This window comes from Oncorhynchus keta, chromosome 19 (genome assembly GCF_023373465.1).
Source record: "Oncorhynchus keta strain PuntledgeMale-10-30-2019 chromosome 19, Oket_V2, whole genome shotgun sequence".
Classification (NCBI taxonomy): domain Eukaryota; kingdom Metazoa; phylum Chordata; class Actinopteri; order Salmoniformes; family Salmonidae; genus Oncorhynchus; species Oncorhynchus keta.
The window spans coordinates 55,097,464-55,116,307 of NC_068439.1; the positions used below are offsets into that span (position 1 = coordinate 55,097,464).

Below are 18,844 nucleotides of genomic sequence, written 5' to 3' on the forward strand. Positions count from 1 at the left end.
AATCAACTTCCTATTTCCCAACAAAGTATTTTCACTCATGCTGCCAAACAAACCCTCGTAAAACTGACCATCCTACCGATCCTCGACTTCAGCGATGTCATTTAGAAAATACCCTCAACACTCTACTCAACAAATTGGATGCAGTCTATCACAGTGCCATCCGTTTTGCACCGAAGCACCATATTCTACCCACCATTGCGACCTGTACACTCTCGTTGGCTGGCCCTTGCTTCATACTTGTCGCCAAACCCACTGGCTCCAGGTCATCTACAAGTCTCTGCTAGTCAAAGCCCCGCCTTATCTCAGCTCACTGGGCACCATAGAAGCACCCACCCGTAGCACGAGCTCCAGCACTAGTCACCCCCAAAGCCAATTCCTCCTTTGGCCGCCTTTCCTTCCAGTTCTCTGCTGCCAATGACTGGAATGAACTGCAAAAATCACTGAAGCTGGAGACTCTCCCTCACTAGCTTTAAGCACCAGCTGTCAGAGCAGCTCACAGATCACTGCACCTGTACATAGCCCATCTGTAAATTGCCCATCCAACTACCTCATCCCCATACTGTATTTATTTATTTATCTTGCTCCTTTGCACCCCAGTATCTCTACTTGCACATTCATCTTCTGCACATCAATCACTCCAGTGTTTAATTGGAATATTGTAATTACTTCACCACTATGGCCTATTTATTGCCTTACCTCCCTTATCTTGCCTCATTTGCACACACGGTATATAGACTTTATCTACTGTATTATGTACTGTATGTTTGTTTACTCCATGTGTAACTCTGTGTTGTTGTACGTGTCGCACTGCTTTGTTTTATTCTTGGCCAGGTCACAGTTGTAAATGAGAACTTGTTCTCAACTAGCCTACCTGGATAAATAAAGGTGAAATAAATAAAACAAGCAATAGGATAACTGCTTTAGGCTGGTAGGGTTAGTTTGGAGAGCACTGTGTGAAATTAAGGAAGAGGTCGTAGGCTACGATTGAGGGCCTCAATCAGTGCGATGATGATCTCTCTCACACACACACACCATCTCTGTGCGTACAGTAAATAGATGTATACATTTGCGCCAGGAGATACTTAGCAAGGTGGTAATAGTTTGAGCCGGTGAACTGTGTCTAAACTAAGTGGCTGCCGTGGGACTTCCTGATTGGCCTTCAGGGCGAGGTAATCTCCCTGCTGCCCCTGGGCCAGGCAGGAAGTGGCTGGGGATCTGATCTGCCGTGGCCAGAAAAAGAAAAAAACTCCAGCGGCTTACAGGCTAGAGGGGCAAGGGGCTGGAGGGAGCGAGGAGAGGAGGGCTGGAGGGAGCGAGGAGAGGAGGGCTGGAGGGAGGTAGGAGAGGAGGGTTTGAGGGAGGGAGGAGTGGAGGGAGGGAGGGCTAGTGGGAGGAGGAGAGGAAGGCTGGGAGAGGAGGGGGAGAGGGGAAAGTGCGTCACCTTGTTACCGACACCTTTGATTAGTTGAATGGATGAGCTAAGCTAGAGCCAGGGACCCGGATTGAAGGAGACGGAGAAGAGGGGGAGGAGGGAGGATACAAGGGTGAAGCGAAAGAGAGGATTGGGATTCTCATTTTGAAATGTGCAGTTTTTTTTCTATGATGAAGTAGTTTGTGTATGTTGATAGTTGTGGGTGCTATGAAGTTGTTATAGATGCTATAGAAACACTAACGTGATGACAGCACAAACAACTTATCGTACCTCTATTGGACCTCACATGTTGAGAGCTTCATTCAGTGTCTTTATTTTCCAACGCAACAGCCAGTGAGCAGAATAAGTGTCCGTCTCAAATGACAACCTATCTCCTATATAGTGCACAACTTTTGACCAGAGCCCTATGGGCCCCAGGGGCCCTAGTCAAAAGTAGTATACTAGGGGATAGGGTGCCATTTGGAATGGAGACTGTTACAGTAGTGTGACTTCCCTGTCTGGAATGTGAAACCCCACTGTGACTCATTGGAGAGCTGCCAACTCTCTCTGTGTGTGTGTGTGTGTGTGTGTGTGTGTGTGTGTGTGTGTGTGTGTGTGTGTGTGTGTGCGTGCGTGCGTGCGTGCGTGCGTGCGTGCGTGCGTGCGTGTGCGTGTGCGTGCGTGCAGAGGAATCCAATCGATTAAGTTAACAGCAGAATGGCGTATGACATGACCTTCCCGTAAGAGCAAATTATTTGCAGGCTGAGACTCCCTCAATTATGAGGCAAACATATTTACTGTTATGGCCTTCATATGAGGACAAAATACCTCTGATAACATGAGCCCTCAGTCATAACGCATACACTACACGATGACAAGCGTAGCAAGATGAACCATCGGTGGTTTTAACGATAATATACTAAGACGTCGTTTGTGAGTAATGACTAAAGCCTTGGGTATATTGAGGACGGGGTGATTCTTGAACCCATGATTTGTGTTCAGGAAGTTGTATGATTCAACTGCGATGTTAAATCACACGTAGAGTCTCAAGGAGTATTCAGGATGGCCATGTCCCTACTGGTTCCTGGCTGGTGAAGTTACTAACTCATGTACACTTTGAACTTCGAAATGACGATTCCAGATTACCAATGCTGCTTACTTAGTGGTACTTATACAGCTTACAGCCTGACCCCTTCTCTCGCTCTCTCTTCCTTACCATCCCTTCACCTCCTCTCCCCGACTCTCTCCCCCTCTTTCTGTCATTCCCTCCCCTCTCTCCCCCTTCCTTCCTTCCTGATCTCTCCCTACTCTCTCCCCCTCTCTTTTTCAAGGTGCAATGCATCCTACAATCCAGTCACCAGGAGGAAGGTGTAGAGCTCAGGAGCCTACTCACCACCCCCCACTTCCAGGTAAGAGACCTGAGATGCACCAGAACTTAACCCGTAACCTTCAATTAGGGAACATCACCTCGGATAACATCTAGAAAACATTATTTGGTTTGCGGGGTGTCCATGGCCCCCACACTCTGTCAGTGGTCCTGAGCTGGCCACCTGAGACGTACTATGTACTACCACAATGTCCCATTTGCCACTCAGATATCTGTGAATATGCTACATATGCCTTGTTCATAGATTCCATAAACTGTACGTCTATGCGAATCCCTGAGTCATCCTCATGTGTCCGACTGTATCCAATCCTGACTTCAGCCTCAGAGGGGCTAAGGAAAGTCACTTAGTGGGTTTTAAGTGGCTTGGCCCGTTAAGGGCCTTGAACTTTACTCTGTGTCTTGACTAAAGGTACACATGACTATCTTCGATGAAAGTTAGGGAGGAGACTTCCATTTGCCTACTAATGAATTGGCACGCTTTTCAGGTCACGGATGAGAGAGGACAGAGGAGAGAGGGTGGAGAATGGACTTTTTCCCAAATGAGACAAGGCCATTGTGTTGGTGATATTACAGGGCATCGTGGGTTTTGGAATTTAGAAGGTTAACATGATACATACAATTAGGATGATACTTACAGTGTATGCATCTCCGACACTGAAATCTCTTCTTTGGGTTTATAGCCGAGCATGCCATCAACAAATCCTTAGATCTATGAAGCAGCCTAAGAGTTGCCCTTTGACACTTGACTCAAGCTTCTTTGCTGGTCAGTGTCCAGGTCAATGGCATGCCCCATATGCGTGCCACACAGGTACAGAGAGGTCACTCAATATAGATGGCTTACCGCTGACGTTTACATGATTGACCCCAGGGCTACGTGCCAGCCTAGTGTTGGCACCGCTGAGATGTACTCTCTAAAGCCTGTCGCATGCTTCCCAGTCAAAACAGTTTGCGCATATATTATGACTACATTTTGTGACGTTTTGGTGTTCGGCAGGGTTAGTTTGTCTGTTCGGCACACTAAATGTTTTCTTGGGGCACGTCAAAGTTCAGTAGCCATAGTCTACACCCCTTTGTCGGTGATTGGTCAATAGTACTACCCCTAGTGGCAGTGGGAACTATGGACAGAATTCTTCAATAAAGTGTTTGTTGACATTCTAAGGGGAGGCAACTAGGTTTTCATGCAAATTTTTTCACTTGAGAAATACTGAACCAAACAACTTAGTTAAATGTTAAATTGTGCGACTAACCCTCCTCTGCAAAAATGTACAAATGTATTACAAATGCCTTGATTTATCTTTTTGAGGACTATTTTGAGGAAGTGGCAGTTGTTGTTGCTGCAGCGTATCAAGAGGGACAAACGGTAACATTGCCGCTTTTTTCTGGCTTTTCAAGCGAAGGTCTTTTGAGGGAGTGTGTGAGACACATACGTTCACTGCGCCTAGCCAAGTTCTGCTGGGAGCGAACCGAACCTTCTTTTTCTTCTTGTTTTCTGCAATTTTGGCGGTCTGCAAACAAACTTTGAAGGTGCATGCCGCCACCTACTGTACGGGAGGCCACCCCATTGCGAGAAATGGAAAAAACCCAACATCGTATACAATTCGAAAATAAAATCCGAAAACCCATTCCCCACCCTTCAGACATAGTCCAAATCACATCCCTATACAGGCGCAGGGGTCTGTGAGGACAGAACATTCGTCCACAGGATTCCTTGTAACAAATGATACAAAGTCCACCTTTTTAACCTGCGACATGTCAGGATCATGTCAGGATCCTGTCGGCGAGTAACATTTACTGGGGGTCTCTTACCCAACTACCATGGTTTCTTCAACGTTAACCCCTTATTCCACTCTCCTCGACGCCTTCGGATAGGAGAGATGTTGGACAGCCTGGCACCTTACATGGTATCTCACTTAACCCAAAATACATTGTACAAAACATTAAGGCCCCGCCTCCTTTTTCATTCAGAACAGCCTCAATTCGCTGGGGCATGGACACTACAAGGTGTCGAATGCTGGCCCATGTTGACTCCAATGCTTCCCACAGTTGTGTCAAGTTGGCTGGATGTCCTTTGGGTGGTGGGCCATTCTTGATACAGACGGGAAACTGTTGAGCGTGAAAAACCCAGCATCATTGCAGTTCTTGACACAAACCAGTGCACCTGACACCTACTACCATGCCCTGTTCAAATACATGTAAATATTTTGTCTTGCCCATTCACCCTCTGAACGGCACCCATACAGAATCCATGTCTTAATTGTCTCAAGGCTTTAAAATCATTCTTTAACCTGTCTCCTCCACTTCATCTACACTGATTGAAGTGACACCAATAAGGGATCACCTGGCTTTCGCCTGGATTCACCTGGTCAGTCTAGGTCATGGAAAGAGCAGGTGTCCTTAATGATTTATACAACCGGTGGATCTAATCCTGAATGCTGATTGAGACTCTTCTTCAAAGGACAAAATAACACGGGCGTGCACCAACCACGGAATCTATACTGAACAGAAATATAAACTCAACATGCAATCATTTCATTGATGTTACTGAGTTACAGTTCATATGAGGAAATCAGTCAATTGAAATAAATTAATTAGGCCTTAATCTACGGAGTTCACATTACTGGGAATACAGATATGCATCTGTTGGTCACATATACCTTTAAAAAATGGGCCTCAGGATCTCGTCACGGTATTTTTGTGCATTCAAATTGCCACTGATAAAATGCAATTGCGTTCGTTGTCTGCAGTTTATGCCTACCCTACCATAACCCCACCGCCATCATAGGGCACTCTGTTCACAACGTTGACATCAGCAAATTGCTCGCTCACGTGACGCCATACACATGGACTGTGGTTGTGAGACCAGTTGACGCATCTATGGTTTTCATCGAGACGTCAAACGGATCTCCCAGATAACGCCATTGGTCCAAAACCCTCACTCCAACAACAACAACAACAGAGTCAGAACAAGGCTTGGATTTACTAGATTCCACGACTACTTTACTTCTCTTATTTCCCTTCTTGTTCGCCACTGTAATCCATTCCTTCTCACGCTCATCTTCGCTCAACGTGCCATCAGTTTCAAACAAAGAATCCCCGCCTTCGCCATCTTCCTCCTGCTTACAATCTCACGCCATTCGAAAACCGAACCTCGTATGCGGGTGCCTTAACAAGCTCCAGTTGAAAACTGTTCCCTTAACGAGGGTGTGGCAGCCCTCTAATTGACTGCAAAAAGACTTTAAAGGCCCAGTGTGGTCAAAAATGATTTTCCTGTGTTTTATATATAGAGTTGAAGTCGGAAGTTTACATTCACCTTAGCCAAATACAATTAAACTCAGTTTTTCACAATTCCTGACATCCTCAAATCTATTTATATAGCCCTTCTTCTTTCAGCTGATGTCTCAAAGTGCTGTACAGAAACCCAGCCTAAAACCCCAAACAGCAAGCAATGCAGGTGTAGAAGCACGGTGGCTAGGAAAAACTCCTTAGAAAGGCCAAAACCTAGGAAGAAACCTAGAGAGGAACCAGGCTACGAGGGGTGGCCAGTTCCTCTTCTGGCTCTGCCGGGTGGAGATTATAACAGAACATGGCCAAGATGTTCAAATGTTCATAAATGACCAGCATGGTCAAATAATAATAATCACAGTAGTTGTCGAGGGTGCGGCAAGTCATCACATCAGGAGTAAATGTCAGTTGGCTTTTCATAGTAGAGTATCTCTACCGCTCCTGCTGTCTCTAGAGAGTTGAAAACAGCAGGTCTGGGACAGGTAGCACGTCCGGTGAACAGGTAGCCGCAGGCAGAACAGTTGAAACTGGAGCAGCAGCACAGCCAGGTGGATTGGGGACAGCAAGGAGTCATCATGCCAGGTAGTCTTGAGGCATGGTCATAGGGCTCAGGTCCCCCGAGAGAGAGCGAGAAAGAGAGAATTAGAGAGAGCATACTTAAATTCACACAGGACACCAGATAAGACAGGAAAAATACTCCAGATAGAACAAACTGACCCTAGCCCCCCGACATAAACTACTGCAGCATAAATACTGGAGGTTGAGATTGGAGGGGTCAGGGGACACCATGGCCCCATCCGATGATACCCCGGACAGGACCAAACAGGAAGGATATAACCCCACCCACTTTGCCAAAGCACAGCCCCCACACGACTAGAGGGATATCTTCAACCACCAACTTACCATCCTGAAACAAGGCAGAGTGAAGTCCACAAAGATCTCCGCCACGGCACAACCCAAAGGGGGGCGCCAACCCAGACAGGAAGATCACGTCAGTGACTCAACCCACTCAAGTGACGCACCCCTCCTAGGGACGGCATGAAAGAGCACCAGTAAACCAGTGACTCAGCCCCTGTAATAGGGTTAGAGGCAGAGAATCCCTGTGGAGAGAGGGGAACCGGCCAGGCAGAGACAGCAAGGGCGGTTCGTTGCTCCAGAGCCTTTCCGTTCACCTTCACACTCCTGGGCCAGACTACACTCAATCATATGACACACTGAAAAGATGAGTCTTCAGTAAAGACTTAAAGGTTGAGACCCAGTCTGCGTCTCTCAACATGGATAGGCAGACCATTCCATAAAAATTTAGCTCTATAGGAGAAAGCCCTGCCTCCAGCTGTTTGCTTCGAAATTCTAGGGACAATTAGGAGGCCTGCGTCTTGTAGCATACGTCTAGGTATGTACGGCAGTACCAAATCAGAAAGATAGGTAGGAGCAAGCCAATGTAATGCTTTGTAGGTTAGCAGTAAAACCTTGAAATCAACCCTTGCCTTGACAGGAAGCCAGTGTAGGGAGGCTAGCACTGGAGTAATATGATCACATTTCTTGGTTCTAGTCGGGATTCTAGCAGCCATATTTAGCACTAACTGAAGTTTATTTAGTGCTTTATCCGGGTAGCCAGAAAGTAAAGCATTGCAGTAGTCTAACCTAGAAGTAACAAAAGCATGAATTAATTATTTGTCTTGGGTCAGTTAGGATCACCACTTTATTTTAAGAATGTGAAATGTCAGAATAATAGTAGAGATAATGATTTATTTCAGCTTTTATTTCTTTCATCATATTCCCAGTGGGTCAGAAGGTTACATACACTCAATTAGTATGTTGTAGCATTGCCTTTAAATTGTTTAACTTGGGTCAAACCTTTCAGGTGGCCTTCCACAAGCTTCCCACAATAAGTTGGGTGAATTTTGGCCCATTCCTCCTGACAGAGCTGGTGTAACTGTCAGGAGGCCTCCTTGCTCGCATACGCTTTTTCAGTTCTGCCCACAAATGTTCTATGTCATTGAGGTCAGGGCTTTCTGATGGCCACTCCAATAGCTTGACTTTGTTGTCCTTAAGCCACTTTGCCACAACTTTGGAAGTATGCTTGGAGTCATTGTCCATTTGGAAGACCCATCTGCAACCAAGCTTTAACTTCCTGACTGATGTCTTGAGATGTTGCTACAATGTATCCACGTCATTTTCCTTTCTCATGTGGCCATCTATTTTGTGAAGTGCACCAGTCCCTGCTGCAGCAAAGCACCCCCACAACATGATGCTGCCACTCCCGTGCTTCACGGTTGGGATGGTGTTCTTCGGCTTGCAAGCATTTTTCCTATAAACACAACGATGGTCATTATGGCCAAATAGTTATATTTTTGTTTCATCAGACCAGAGGACATTTCTCCAAAAAGTAAAATCTTTGTCACCATGTGCAGTTGCAAACCGTAGTCTGGCTTTTTTATGGCAGTTTTAGAGCAGTGGCTTCTTCCTTGCTGAGCGGCCTTTCAGGTTATGTCGATATAGGACTTGTTTTACTGTGGATATAGATACTTTTGTACCTGTTTCCTCCAGCATCTTCATAAGGTCCTTTGCTGTTGTTCTGGGATTGATTTGCACTTTTCGCACCAAAGTACATTTATATCTAGGAGACAGAACGCGTCTCCTTCCTGAGCGGTATGATGGCTGCGTGGTCCCGTGGTATTTTCCTTGCGTACTATTGTATGTACAGATGACCGTGCTACCTTCAGGCGTTTGGACATTGCTCCCAAGGATGAACCAGACTTGTGGAGGTCTACAATTTATTTTCTGAGGTCCTGGCTGATTTCTTTTGATTTTCCCATGATGTCAAGCAAAGAGGCACGGAGTGTGAAGGTAGGCCTTGAAATAGATCCACAGATACACCTCCAATTGACTCAAATTATGTCAATTAGCCTAACAGAAGCTTCTAAAGCCATGACATAATTTCTGGAATTTTCCAAGATGTTTAAAGGCACAGTCAACTTACTGTATGTAAACTTCTGACCCACTGGATTTGTGATGCAGTGAATTACGAGTGAAATAATCTGTCTGTAAACAATTATTGGAAAAATGTCTTGTGTCATGCACAAAGTAGATGTCCCAACCGACTTGCCAAAACTATAGTTTGTTCACAAGAAATATGTGGAGTGGTTGAAAAACGAGTTTTAATGACTTCAACCTAAGTGTATGTAAACTTCCGACTGGGGTGCATTAATTCTGCCGACTCTGTTACAATACATTTCTTAAACTGAAGCAAATGGAATGAAACGGGGAGGGAACTCCCACTGGGCACAGACCACAATTCACAGAGGTAACCACTAGGAACAACACAAAACTGCCTCCTCTCCCATTTTCCCTTCCTCCTCTCCCTGTCGTCTTCCTTCCTTGCGTGGAATGCCGAGATCGAGGTGTTTTGATGATTGATGGAGGGGAATCCTTCCTCCTAAATGCAGGGCAGATTAAGACGGATTGTGTGTACGCTGGAAGCTTAGCCAGCCCTCCTCTCTGGCTCCTCAAGTCTCTCTGCTGCAGGATAGAGACACTAATTTGTCTCGACGGTTATTAATTGCGGAGTACGGAGCGCCTGTCACCTTAAACGAAGTGGGGGAGTAATCTTTGTATTCTTGTTGGCTTAGAGGTGGAGACTGCTGACGGCTTGTGATAAGGAGGGAAGAAGGGAGAGACAGGGTGAGCTTTCGGTAACAGGTGCATGTTTAAGCATGGGATGGGAGCAGAGTTTAGATTTCCCCCTTGACCTTTTCCAATAACTGGTGAATATGAAAGGATATGCGTGTGGATACACTGTGTATCAAGGAGTGGCTCAAGATCAAGAAGCTCCAATTCACCTTAGTCATTACTACAACAATCTAATTCAAACAAAATCACATACACACACTTCCCAGATCTCATGGCACACACTCCTTCTCATCCATGTGCCTGTGTGTGTTGTGTCCATCCCAGGCTCTGATGCAGGCCCACGACAGTGTGGCGGAGCAGGAGTTGGAGCCGGACCCAGAAGAGAGATTGATTCAGTACCTGGGTGAGACCGTCAAACTGGTGCGGCTGGAGAAGGCCAGCGACATTCCTCTGGTGAGCCACTCCCCCACCCCTACACACACACCCATCTCTTCTGATGCTCCAAGACATTCTAATTGCTATCCCTCACAAATGACCAGTTACCGGTTGCTGAATCCCTGAACTGACTGGGAGGAAGTCTGCAAGGAGTGAGCCAGCAGTTGGAGGGTTACCGGCTTCAATATCCTATATACTACAGTACATGCTGCTGTTGTGCACTTGATCAAGGCAATTGATTGTTCCAGGGGTGCTTGTGTGCTGCCTGTGCTACTCCCAGCCTGTGATGTGTGTTTTGTGTCAGGTTGGGTACTGGGACAGCAATATATATATGTATACTGTATATCAATATCAATTTCTGTAGACCAATAAAGCATGTCATGTATTGTATTGTATGTCTCCGATGCAGACTTGTCTTTGTGGTGGATCTTTGTGTCTTTGTGTCAAGTACGTCTAGGTGGTTTGCACTGATAAGCATGTCTGACTGGTTTTTGCCCAGGGCGCCACGGTTCGTAACGAAATGGACAGCGTGGTGGTGAGTCGTGTGGTAAAGGGCGGGACAGCCGAGCGGAGCGGTCTCCTGGCTGAGGGAGATGAGATCCTGGAGATCAACGGCGTGCCTGTCCGCGGGAAGAACGTCAACGAGGTCCACGACCTTCTGGTGAGGAACTGGTTAACAAGTCAGGAACGCTCACACTGGATATCACATCTGTCACATCCTTCCTCAAGCCATTCTTGAACCAGAATATGTGTTGAGGTCTGGTCCCTCGACACTGTATTGTGTGATTATTTCTTCATTTCAATCAAGCTGATTCCATGTAGATTCTACTCACTGTGTGTTACTGTGTTCTCCTCTCTCCTCAGGTGGAGATGCATGGCACTCTGACCTTCCTCCTTATCCCCAGTTCTCAGAACAAAACGCCCTCACACAGGCAGACTGTGGTAAGGTTTTCCTTGAGAGTATGTATGTGTGTGCACAGAATGTGTGTTCAATTATTCAATTCTAATCAGTTCATAAACTCTTTGGAGAGATGATGATGTCCCCCATGTCTTCAGATGCACGTGAGGGCTTACTTTAACTACGACCCGTCTGATGACCCATACATGCCGTGCAGGGAGCTGGGCCTGTCTTTCCAGAAGGGAGACATCCTCCACATCATCAGCCAGGATGACCCCAGCTGGTGGCAGGCCTACAGGGACGGGGATGAGGACAACCAGCCCCTAGCCGGGCTAGTTCCAGGTACACAACCCTAACCACCACAACCCTATCCCTAACCCTAACCACAAAACTAACCTCAACCACCCTAACCCCAACCCTAACCCTAACCACAAAACGAACCTTAACCACCCTAATCCCAACCCTAACCCCAACCCAACACTAACCTTAACCACCCTAACCCCAACACCTAGCCTGACCCCAGCTGGTGGCAGGTCTACAGGGACAGGGATGAAGACAACCAGTCCCTGGAAGGGCTTGTCCCTGATATGAGGCGTATCAACCTCCTCCTTGAAGAACTATAAACTATAACAGTCTATGGGTTAGTCATAGTGCAGAGTTAGGCTTCATCACCACTTTCATTGAAACACACTTTTTTTCTGTCTCCCTTCTCCCTCTCCCAGGGAAGAGCTTCCAGCAGCAGAGAGAAGCTATGAAGAAAAACATTGTGGACAGGAATCCTGACAGCCCAGGTAAGGGTTTATATACTCCCTGCACAGTTACACACTCCATCCACCGTCACAAGCGTCTTAACACACACACGCACGCACACACACACACACACACACACACACACACACACACACACACACACACACACACACACACACACACACACACACACACACACACACACACACACACACACACACACACACACACACACACACACACACACACACACACACACACACACACACACACACACACACACACACACACACACACACGCACACACACACACTGACTCAACATGGGCATATGATCGCTGTCATTATGATTTGATAAGCTGCATTGTTAGTTAAGGGCTTGTCGGTAAGTGATTTGATTTGATAGGCTCCAAATCAGCCTTTGATAACATTCCACATCTAATTTTCTCCAGGGAAGCTTTGGTGTGCAATGAAGAACAAGAAGCAGAGGAAGAAAACCATGTACAACCCCAACAGGAACGTTGGTAAGGCTAGTTCTTTTTCCCAGCTCTTTTTGGTCCAATCCCAAATCGACCCCTAGACCCCTATGCATTTGTGGAGATTTATAGGTATGAGCAATATGGTGAAACTTCCACCTAGCCTATCAGAGGACAAGGTGGAGCTTATACCTGTCAAGTCCTCTCGGATATTCACAAAATAGAGGTGGCATAGGTCATAGACATACTACATAGGCATAGGAGTTGATTTGGGATTTGGCCTCTCTCTCAGTCAATGTCCCTATGTATATTCTATGACTTGATAAGCCTGTTGGTTCCTGAGCCAGACTTGGTGTTGGTGTGACATGTACCCAGGAATCATGCCTGCTCTATCCATTACATTTCTATCAGCAACATTTACCCTCGGCTGAATATTCAGATAGAAATATGTCATGTCGAACAGATATACCTACCTGATAGAGTAACATTTATATGACAACATTTCACCTCCAGTACACCCCCACCTCTCTACCTACCTCTGTCCCGCCCAGACTACTACGCCGACGAAATCCTGACCTATGAGGAAATGGCACTCTACCACCAGCCGGCCAATCGCAAGCGACCTATCGCCCTGATTGGTCCACCCAACAGCGGGCAGGACGAGCTGCGGCAAAGGCTGCTGTCCATCGAGCCGGACAGGTTCGCCATGGCCGTGCCACGTAAGTAGACCAATGAGAGGAGGGGATTGGGGAATAGAGGGCGGGGCAAGACTTGAGATGGGTCTAGGCTACACAGTTATTGTGTGATGTTAAGTTAGTGGCCTGTTAGGTATGATTTTCAATATCTTTTATTGTGTCCATTTTCTATAAAGTGTTGTGATTTCATGCATTCAATGCATTTTAAATCAAGTTTGATGGAGTTTGATAGCTTGGAGCATTGACGAATGACCACAGGAATTCAATCAGGTAGGGTAAACGTTACCACTACATACAGCTTAGCTTCTACCAATTTATCATGTATTATTTTATGTTAAACTGTTTATTATAATATACTAGACACTAACTTAACGTCACACAATAACTGTGTAGCCTAGACCCATCTCAAGTCTTGCCCCGCTGGAATGAGTAGCTGTGTCCAAACTTTTGACTGGTATTGTACATCTGTAGCTCAGTTGGTAGAGCATGGCGCTTGTAACGCCAGGGTAGTGGGTTCGATCCCCGGGACCACCCATACGTAGAATGTATGCACACATGACTGTAAGTCGCTTTGGATAAAAGCGTCTGCTAAATGGCATATATTATTTATTATATTATTAAAATACCAAATTCTCATTTCACAATAATTATCACTCAGATACAACTAGAAACCCACGCATACACGAGAAGAACGGAAGGGAATACCACTTTGTAAACCAGCTGGCTTTTGAGGCGGATGTGGCAGGGGGGAAGTTCATTGAGTCTGGGGAGTACGAAAGGAACCTGTACGGCACCAGCAGTGACTCGGTTCGACAGGTCATCAACTCAGGCAGGATCGGTCTGCTGTGCCTGCACACTAAGGTAGGAAAACACTGATTTTTAAGCACTGCATAGAACTTCATAAGCACTACATAGAACGTCTTTAGCACTACATAGAACTTCTTTATCACTACATAGAACTTCTTTAGCACTACATATAACTTATTTAGCACTACATAGAACTTCTTTAGCCCTACATAGAACTTCATAAGCACTACATAGAACTTCTTTAGCACTACATAGAACTTCATAAGCAGTACATAGAACTTCTTTAGCACTACATAGAACTTCATAAGCACTACATAAAACTTCTTTAGCACTACATAGAACTTCATAAGCACTAAATAGAACTTCTTTAGCACTACATCAAACTTCTTTAGCACTACATAGAACTTCATAAGCACTACATAGAACTTCTTTAGCACTACATAGAACTTCATAAGCACTACATAGAACTTCTTTAGCACTACATAGAACTTCATAAGCAGTACATAGAACTTCTTTAGCACTACATAGAACTTCATAAGCACTACATAAAACTTCTTTAGCACTACATAGAACTTCATAAGCACTAAATAGAACTTCTTTAGCACTACATAGAACTTCATAAGCACTACATAGAACTTCTTTAGCACTACATGGAACTTCATAGGCACTACATATAACTTCTTTAGCGCTACGTAGATGTTTCATCAATCACGTGGAAGCAAGTCATTCTACATGAAGGATGATAGGTCCTTACATCTGGTGCTTTGCCAAATGTGGCATAGCCCTTGGCCACACATTTTAGAGCATGACATTTTTCAGCATCTAAACAGGCCATATAAAGGGTTTATTAAGGCTGTATTATCCTGTGTTATGTTTAAAGTGGGACTCTTGTTAGCCACTAGTTGAGAATATGTTGTGGAGCAGTAGTGTAAAGTACTTAAGTAAAAATACTTTCAAGTACAACTTAAGTGTTTTTTGGGGGAATATACTTTACTTTACTATTTACATTTCTGACAAGTGTTCATTTTACTTCACTACATTTATAAAGACCTAGTGTACTTTTTACTCCATACATTTTTCCTGACACCCGAAAGTATTTACATTCTGAAGGGTTAACAGGACAGGAAAATGGTCCAATTCACATAATTATCAAGAGAACATCCCTGGTCATCCCTACTACCTCTGATCTGGCGGACTCACTAAACACACATGCTTCGTTTGTAAATCATGTCTGAGTGTTGGAGTTTGCCCCTGGCTGTCCGTAAATAAAACATGTAATGGTGCCGTCTGGTTTGCTTCAAATAAGGAATTTGAAATAAGTTATACTTTTACTTTTGATAATTAAGTAGATTTAAAACCAAATACTTTTAGCCTTTTACTAAAGTTGTATTTTACTGGGTGACTATCACTTTTACTGGAGTCATTTTCTATTTAGGTATCTTTACTTTTTTTCTTTTCTAGTCTCTTTACTTTTACTCAATTATGACAATTGGGTACATTGTGGAGGGTATTTCATAAACAGGTTTTGAAAGTATACTAACCACTCTATTACTCTCTTCTCTATTACCTACCTTTTCTCTAACCTTCTCTCCTCCTGCTGCTCTTTTCATTTGTTCTCTGTCAGTCACTGCGGGTACTGCGGTCCTCCAACCTCAAGCCCTATGTGATCTTCATTGCGCCTCCCTCTCAGGAGCGATTGCGCACCCTGCTGGCCAAGGATGGCAAAAACCCAAAGGTATTTCCTGCTTTTCTTATCTCACAAAAAAAAACTATTTTATCAGCATCAGCAAGTATCGTCGATACATTCATATCCACAGTGAATGTGTCCTGACATTGATCACACGTATCATGTCGATTATATATGTCTGTGAGAAACTATACTCCCTTTTGTTGGTACAATGCTTAAACACTTATGATCAACTTCTCCTCTGCTAGTATAGTAATAGTTCTGCCTTGCCATCTACTGGTCTAGGTGGATTTTTTGCCACATTGCTTGTACATTTGCAATCTTTTCCGATAGGAGGTAGAGGCTAGGCGTTGTTTCTGGACATGGCCTACTTCTCTCCCTATCATCCCTTCCCTTTGTAATGGATATCTCTGTCTAGTGTACCTAGTGTCTACCTACGAACATTAACATTGTGAAAACAACATGTCAATTTAGCATCATTTAATCTGACCAGGATATCTATAACCACTGTCCTTCCCTACTGTGTCCCTACATCTAGCCAGGATATCTATAACCACTGTCCTTCCCTACTGTGTCCCTTCATCTAGCCAGGATATCTATAACCACTGTCCTTCCCTACATCTAGCCAGGATATCTATAACCACTGTCCTTCCCTACTGTGTCCCTACATCTAGCCAGGATATCTATAACCACTGTCCTTCCCTACTGTGTCCCTACATCTAGCCAGGATATCTATAACCACTGTCCTTCCCTACTGTGTCCCTACATCTAGCCAGGATATCTATAACCACTGTCCTTCCCTACTGTGTCCCTACATCTAGCCAGGATATCTATAACCACTGTCCTTCCCTACTGTGTCCCTACATCTAGCCAGGATATCTATAACCACTGTCCTTCCCTACTGTGATTTCCTACATCTAGCCAGGATATCTATAACCACTGTCCTTCCCTACTGTGATTTCCTACATCTAGCCAGGATATCTATAACCACTGTCCTTCCCTACTGTGAATTCCTACATCTAGCCAGGATATCTATAACCACTGTCCTTCCCTACTGTGTCCCTACATCTAGCCAGGATATCTATAACCACTGTCCTTCCCTACTGTGTCCCTACATCTAGCCAGGATATCTATAACCACTGTGCTTCCCTACTGTGTCCCTACATCTAGCCAGGATATCTATAACCACTGTCCTTCCCTACTGTGTCCCTACATCTAGCCAGGATATCTATAACCACTGTCCTTCCCTACTGTGTCCCTACATCTAGCCAGGATATCTATAACCACTGTCCTTCCCTACTGTGTCCCTACATCTAGCCAGGATATCTATAACCACTGTCCTTCCCTACTGTGTCCCTACATCTAGCCAGGATATCTATAACCACTGTCCTTCCCTACTGTGTCCCTACATCTAGCCAGGATATCTATAACCACTGTCCTTCCCTACTGTGATTTCCTACATCTAGCCAGGATATCTATAACCACTGTCCTTCCCTACTGTGATTTCCTACATCTAGCCAGGATATCTATAACCACTGTCCTTCCCTACTGTGATTTCCTACATCTAGCCAGGATATCTATAACCACTGTCCTTCCCTACTGTGATTTCCTACATCTAGCCAGGATATCTATAACCACTGTCCTTCCCTACTGTGATTTCCTACATCTAGCCAGGATATCTATAACCACTGTCCTTCCCTACTGTGTCCCTACATCTAGCCAGGATATCTATAACCACTGTCCTTCCCTACTGTGTCCCTACATCTAGCCAGGATATCTATAACCACTGTCCTTCCCTACTGTGTCCCTACATCTAGCCAGGATATCTATAACCACTGTCCTTCCCTACTGTGATTTCCTACATCTAGCCAGGATATCTATAACCACTGTCCTTCCCTACTGTGATTTCCTACATCTAGCCAGGATATCTATAACCACTGTCCTTCCCTACTGTGATTTCCTACATCTAGCCAGGATATCTATAACCACTGTCCTTCCCTACTGTGTCCCTACATCTAGCCAGTATATGTATAACCACTGTCCTTCCCTACTGTGTCCCTACATCTAGCCAGGATATCTATAACCACTGTCCTTCCCTACTGTGATTTCCTACATCTAGCCAGGATATCTATAACCACTGTCCTTCCCTACTGTGATTTCCTACATCTAGCCAGGATATCTATAACCACTGTCCTTCCCTACTGTGTCCCTACATCTAGCCAGGATATCTATAACCACTGTCCTTCCCTACTGTGATTTCCTACATCTAGCCAGGATATCTATAACCACTGTCCTTCCCTACTGTGTCCCTACATCTAGCCAGGATATCTATAACCACTGTCCTTCCCTACTGTGATTTCCTACATCTAGCCAGAATATCTATAACCACTGTCCTTCCCTACTGTGTTCCTACATCTAGCCAGGATATCTATAACCACTGTGCTTCCCTACTGTGTCCCTACATCTAGCCAGGATATCTATAACCACTGTCCTTCCCTACTGTGTCCCTACATCTAGCCAGGATATCTATAACCACTGTGCTTCCCTACTGTGTCCCTACATCTAGCCAGGATATCTATAACCACTGTCCTTCCCTACTGTGTCCCTACATCTAGCCAGGATATCTATAACCACTGTGCTTACCTACTGTGTCCCTACATCTAGCCAGGATATCTATAACCACTGTGCTTCCCTACTGTGTCCCTACATCTAGCCAGGATATCTATAACCACTGTCCTTCCCTACTGTGATTTCCTACATCTAGCCAGGATATCTATAACCACTGTGCTTCCCTACTGTGTCCCTACATCTAGCCAGGATATCTATAACCACTGTGCTTCCCTACTGTGTCCCTACATCTAGCCAGGATATCTATAACCACTGTCCTTCCCTACTGTGATTTCCTACATCTAGCCAGGATATCTATAACCACTGTGCTTCCCTACTGTGTCCCTACATCTAGCCAGGATATCTATAACCACTGTCCTTCCCTACTGTGATTTCCTACATCTAGCCAGGATATCTATAACCACTGTGCTTCCCTACTGTGTCCCTACATCTAGCCAGGATATCTATAACCACTGTCCTTCCCTACTGTGATTTCCTACATCTAGCCAGGATATCTATAACCACTGTGCTTCCCTACTGTGTCCCTACATCTAGCCAGGATATCTATAACCACTGTGCTTCCCTACTGTGTCCCTTCATCTAGCCAGGATATCTATAACCACTGTCCTTCCCTACATCTAGCCAGGATATCTATAACCACTGTCCTTCCACTGTCCTTCCCTACTGTGTCCTTCCCTACTGTGTCCCTACATCTAGCCAGGATATCTATAACCACTGTCCTTCCCTACTGTGTCCCTACATCTAGCCAGGATATCT

The 18,844-nt window shown here is 45.0% G+C and overlaps 1 protein-coding gene across 1 annotated transcript in view; it reads left to right on the forward strand.

Annotated features, from left to right (window-relative positions):
- LOC118370796 (protein PALS1-like) overlaps positions 1-18,844 on the forward strand; it is a 31,665-nt gene that overhangs the window by 11,101 nt on the left and 1,720 nt on the right. The window contains exons 4-13 of the mRNA XM_035755943.2: positions 2,743-2,820; positions 10,038-10,166; positions 10,648-10,809; positions 11,013-11,090; positions 11,205-11,388; positions 11,769-11,837; positions 12,248-12,319; positions 12,823-12,990; positions 13,625-13,827; positions 15,398-15,508. Coding sequence (XP_035611836.1) covers positions 2,743-2,820; positions 10,038-10,166; positions 10,648-10,809; positions 11,013-11,090; positions 11,205-11,388; positions 11,769-11,837; positions 12,248-12,319; positions 12,823-12,990; positions 13,625-13,827; positions 15,398-15,508 — 1,254 coding nt within the window. The remainder of the gene's footprint in view (positions 1-2,742; positions 2,821-10,037; positions 10,167-10,647; positions 10,810-11,012; positions 11,091-11,204; positions 11,389-11,768; positions 11,838-12,247; positions 12,320-12,822; positions 12,991-13,624; positions 13,828-15,397; positions 15,509-18,844) is intronic.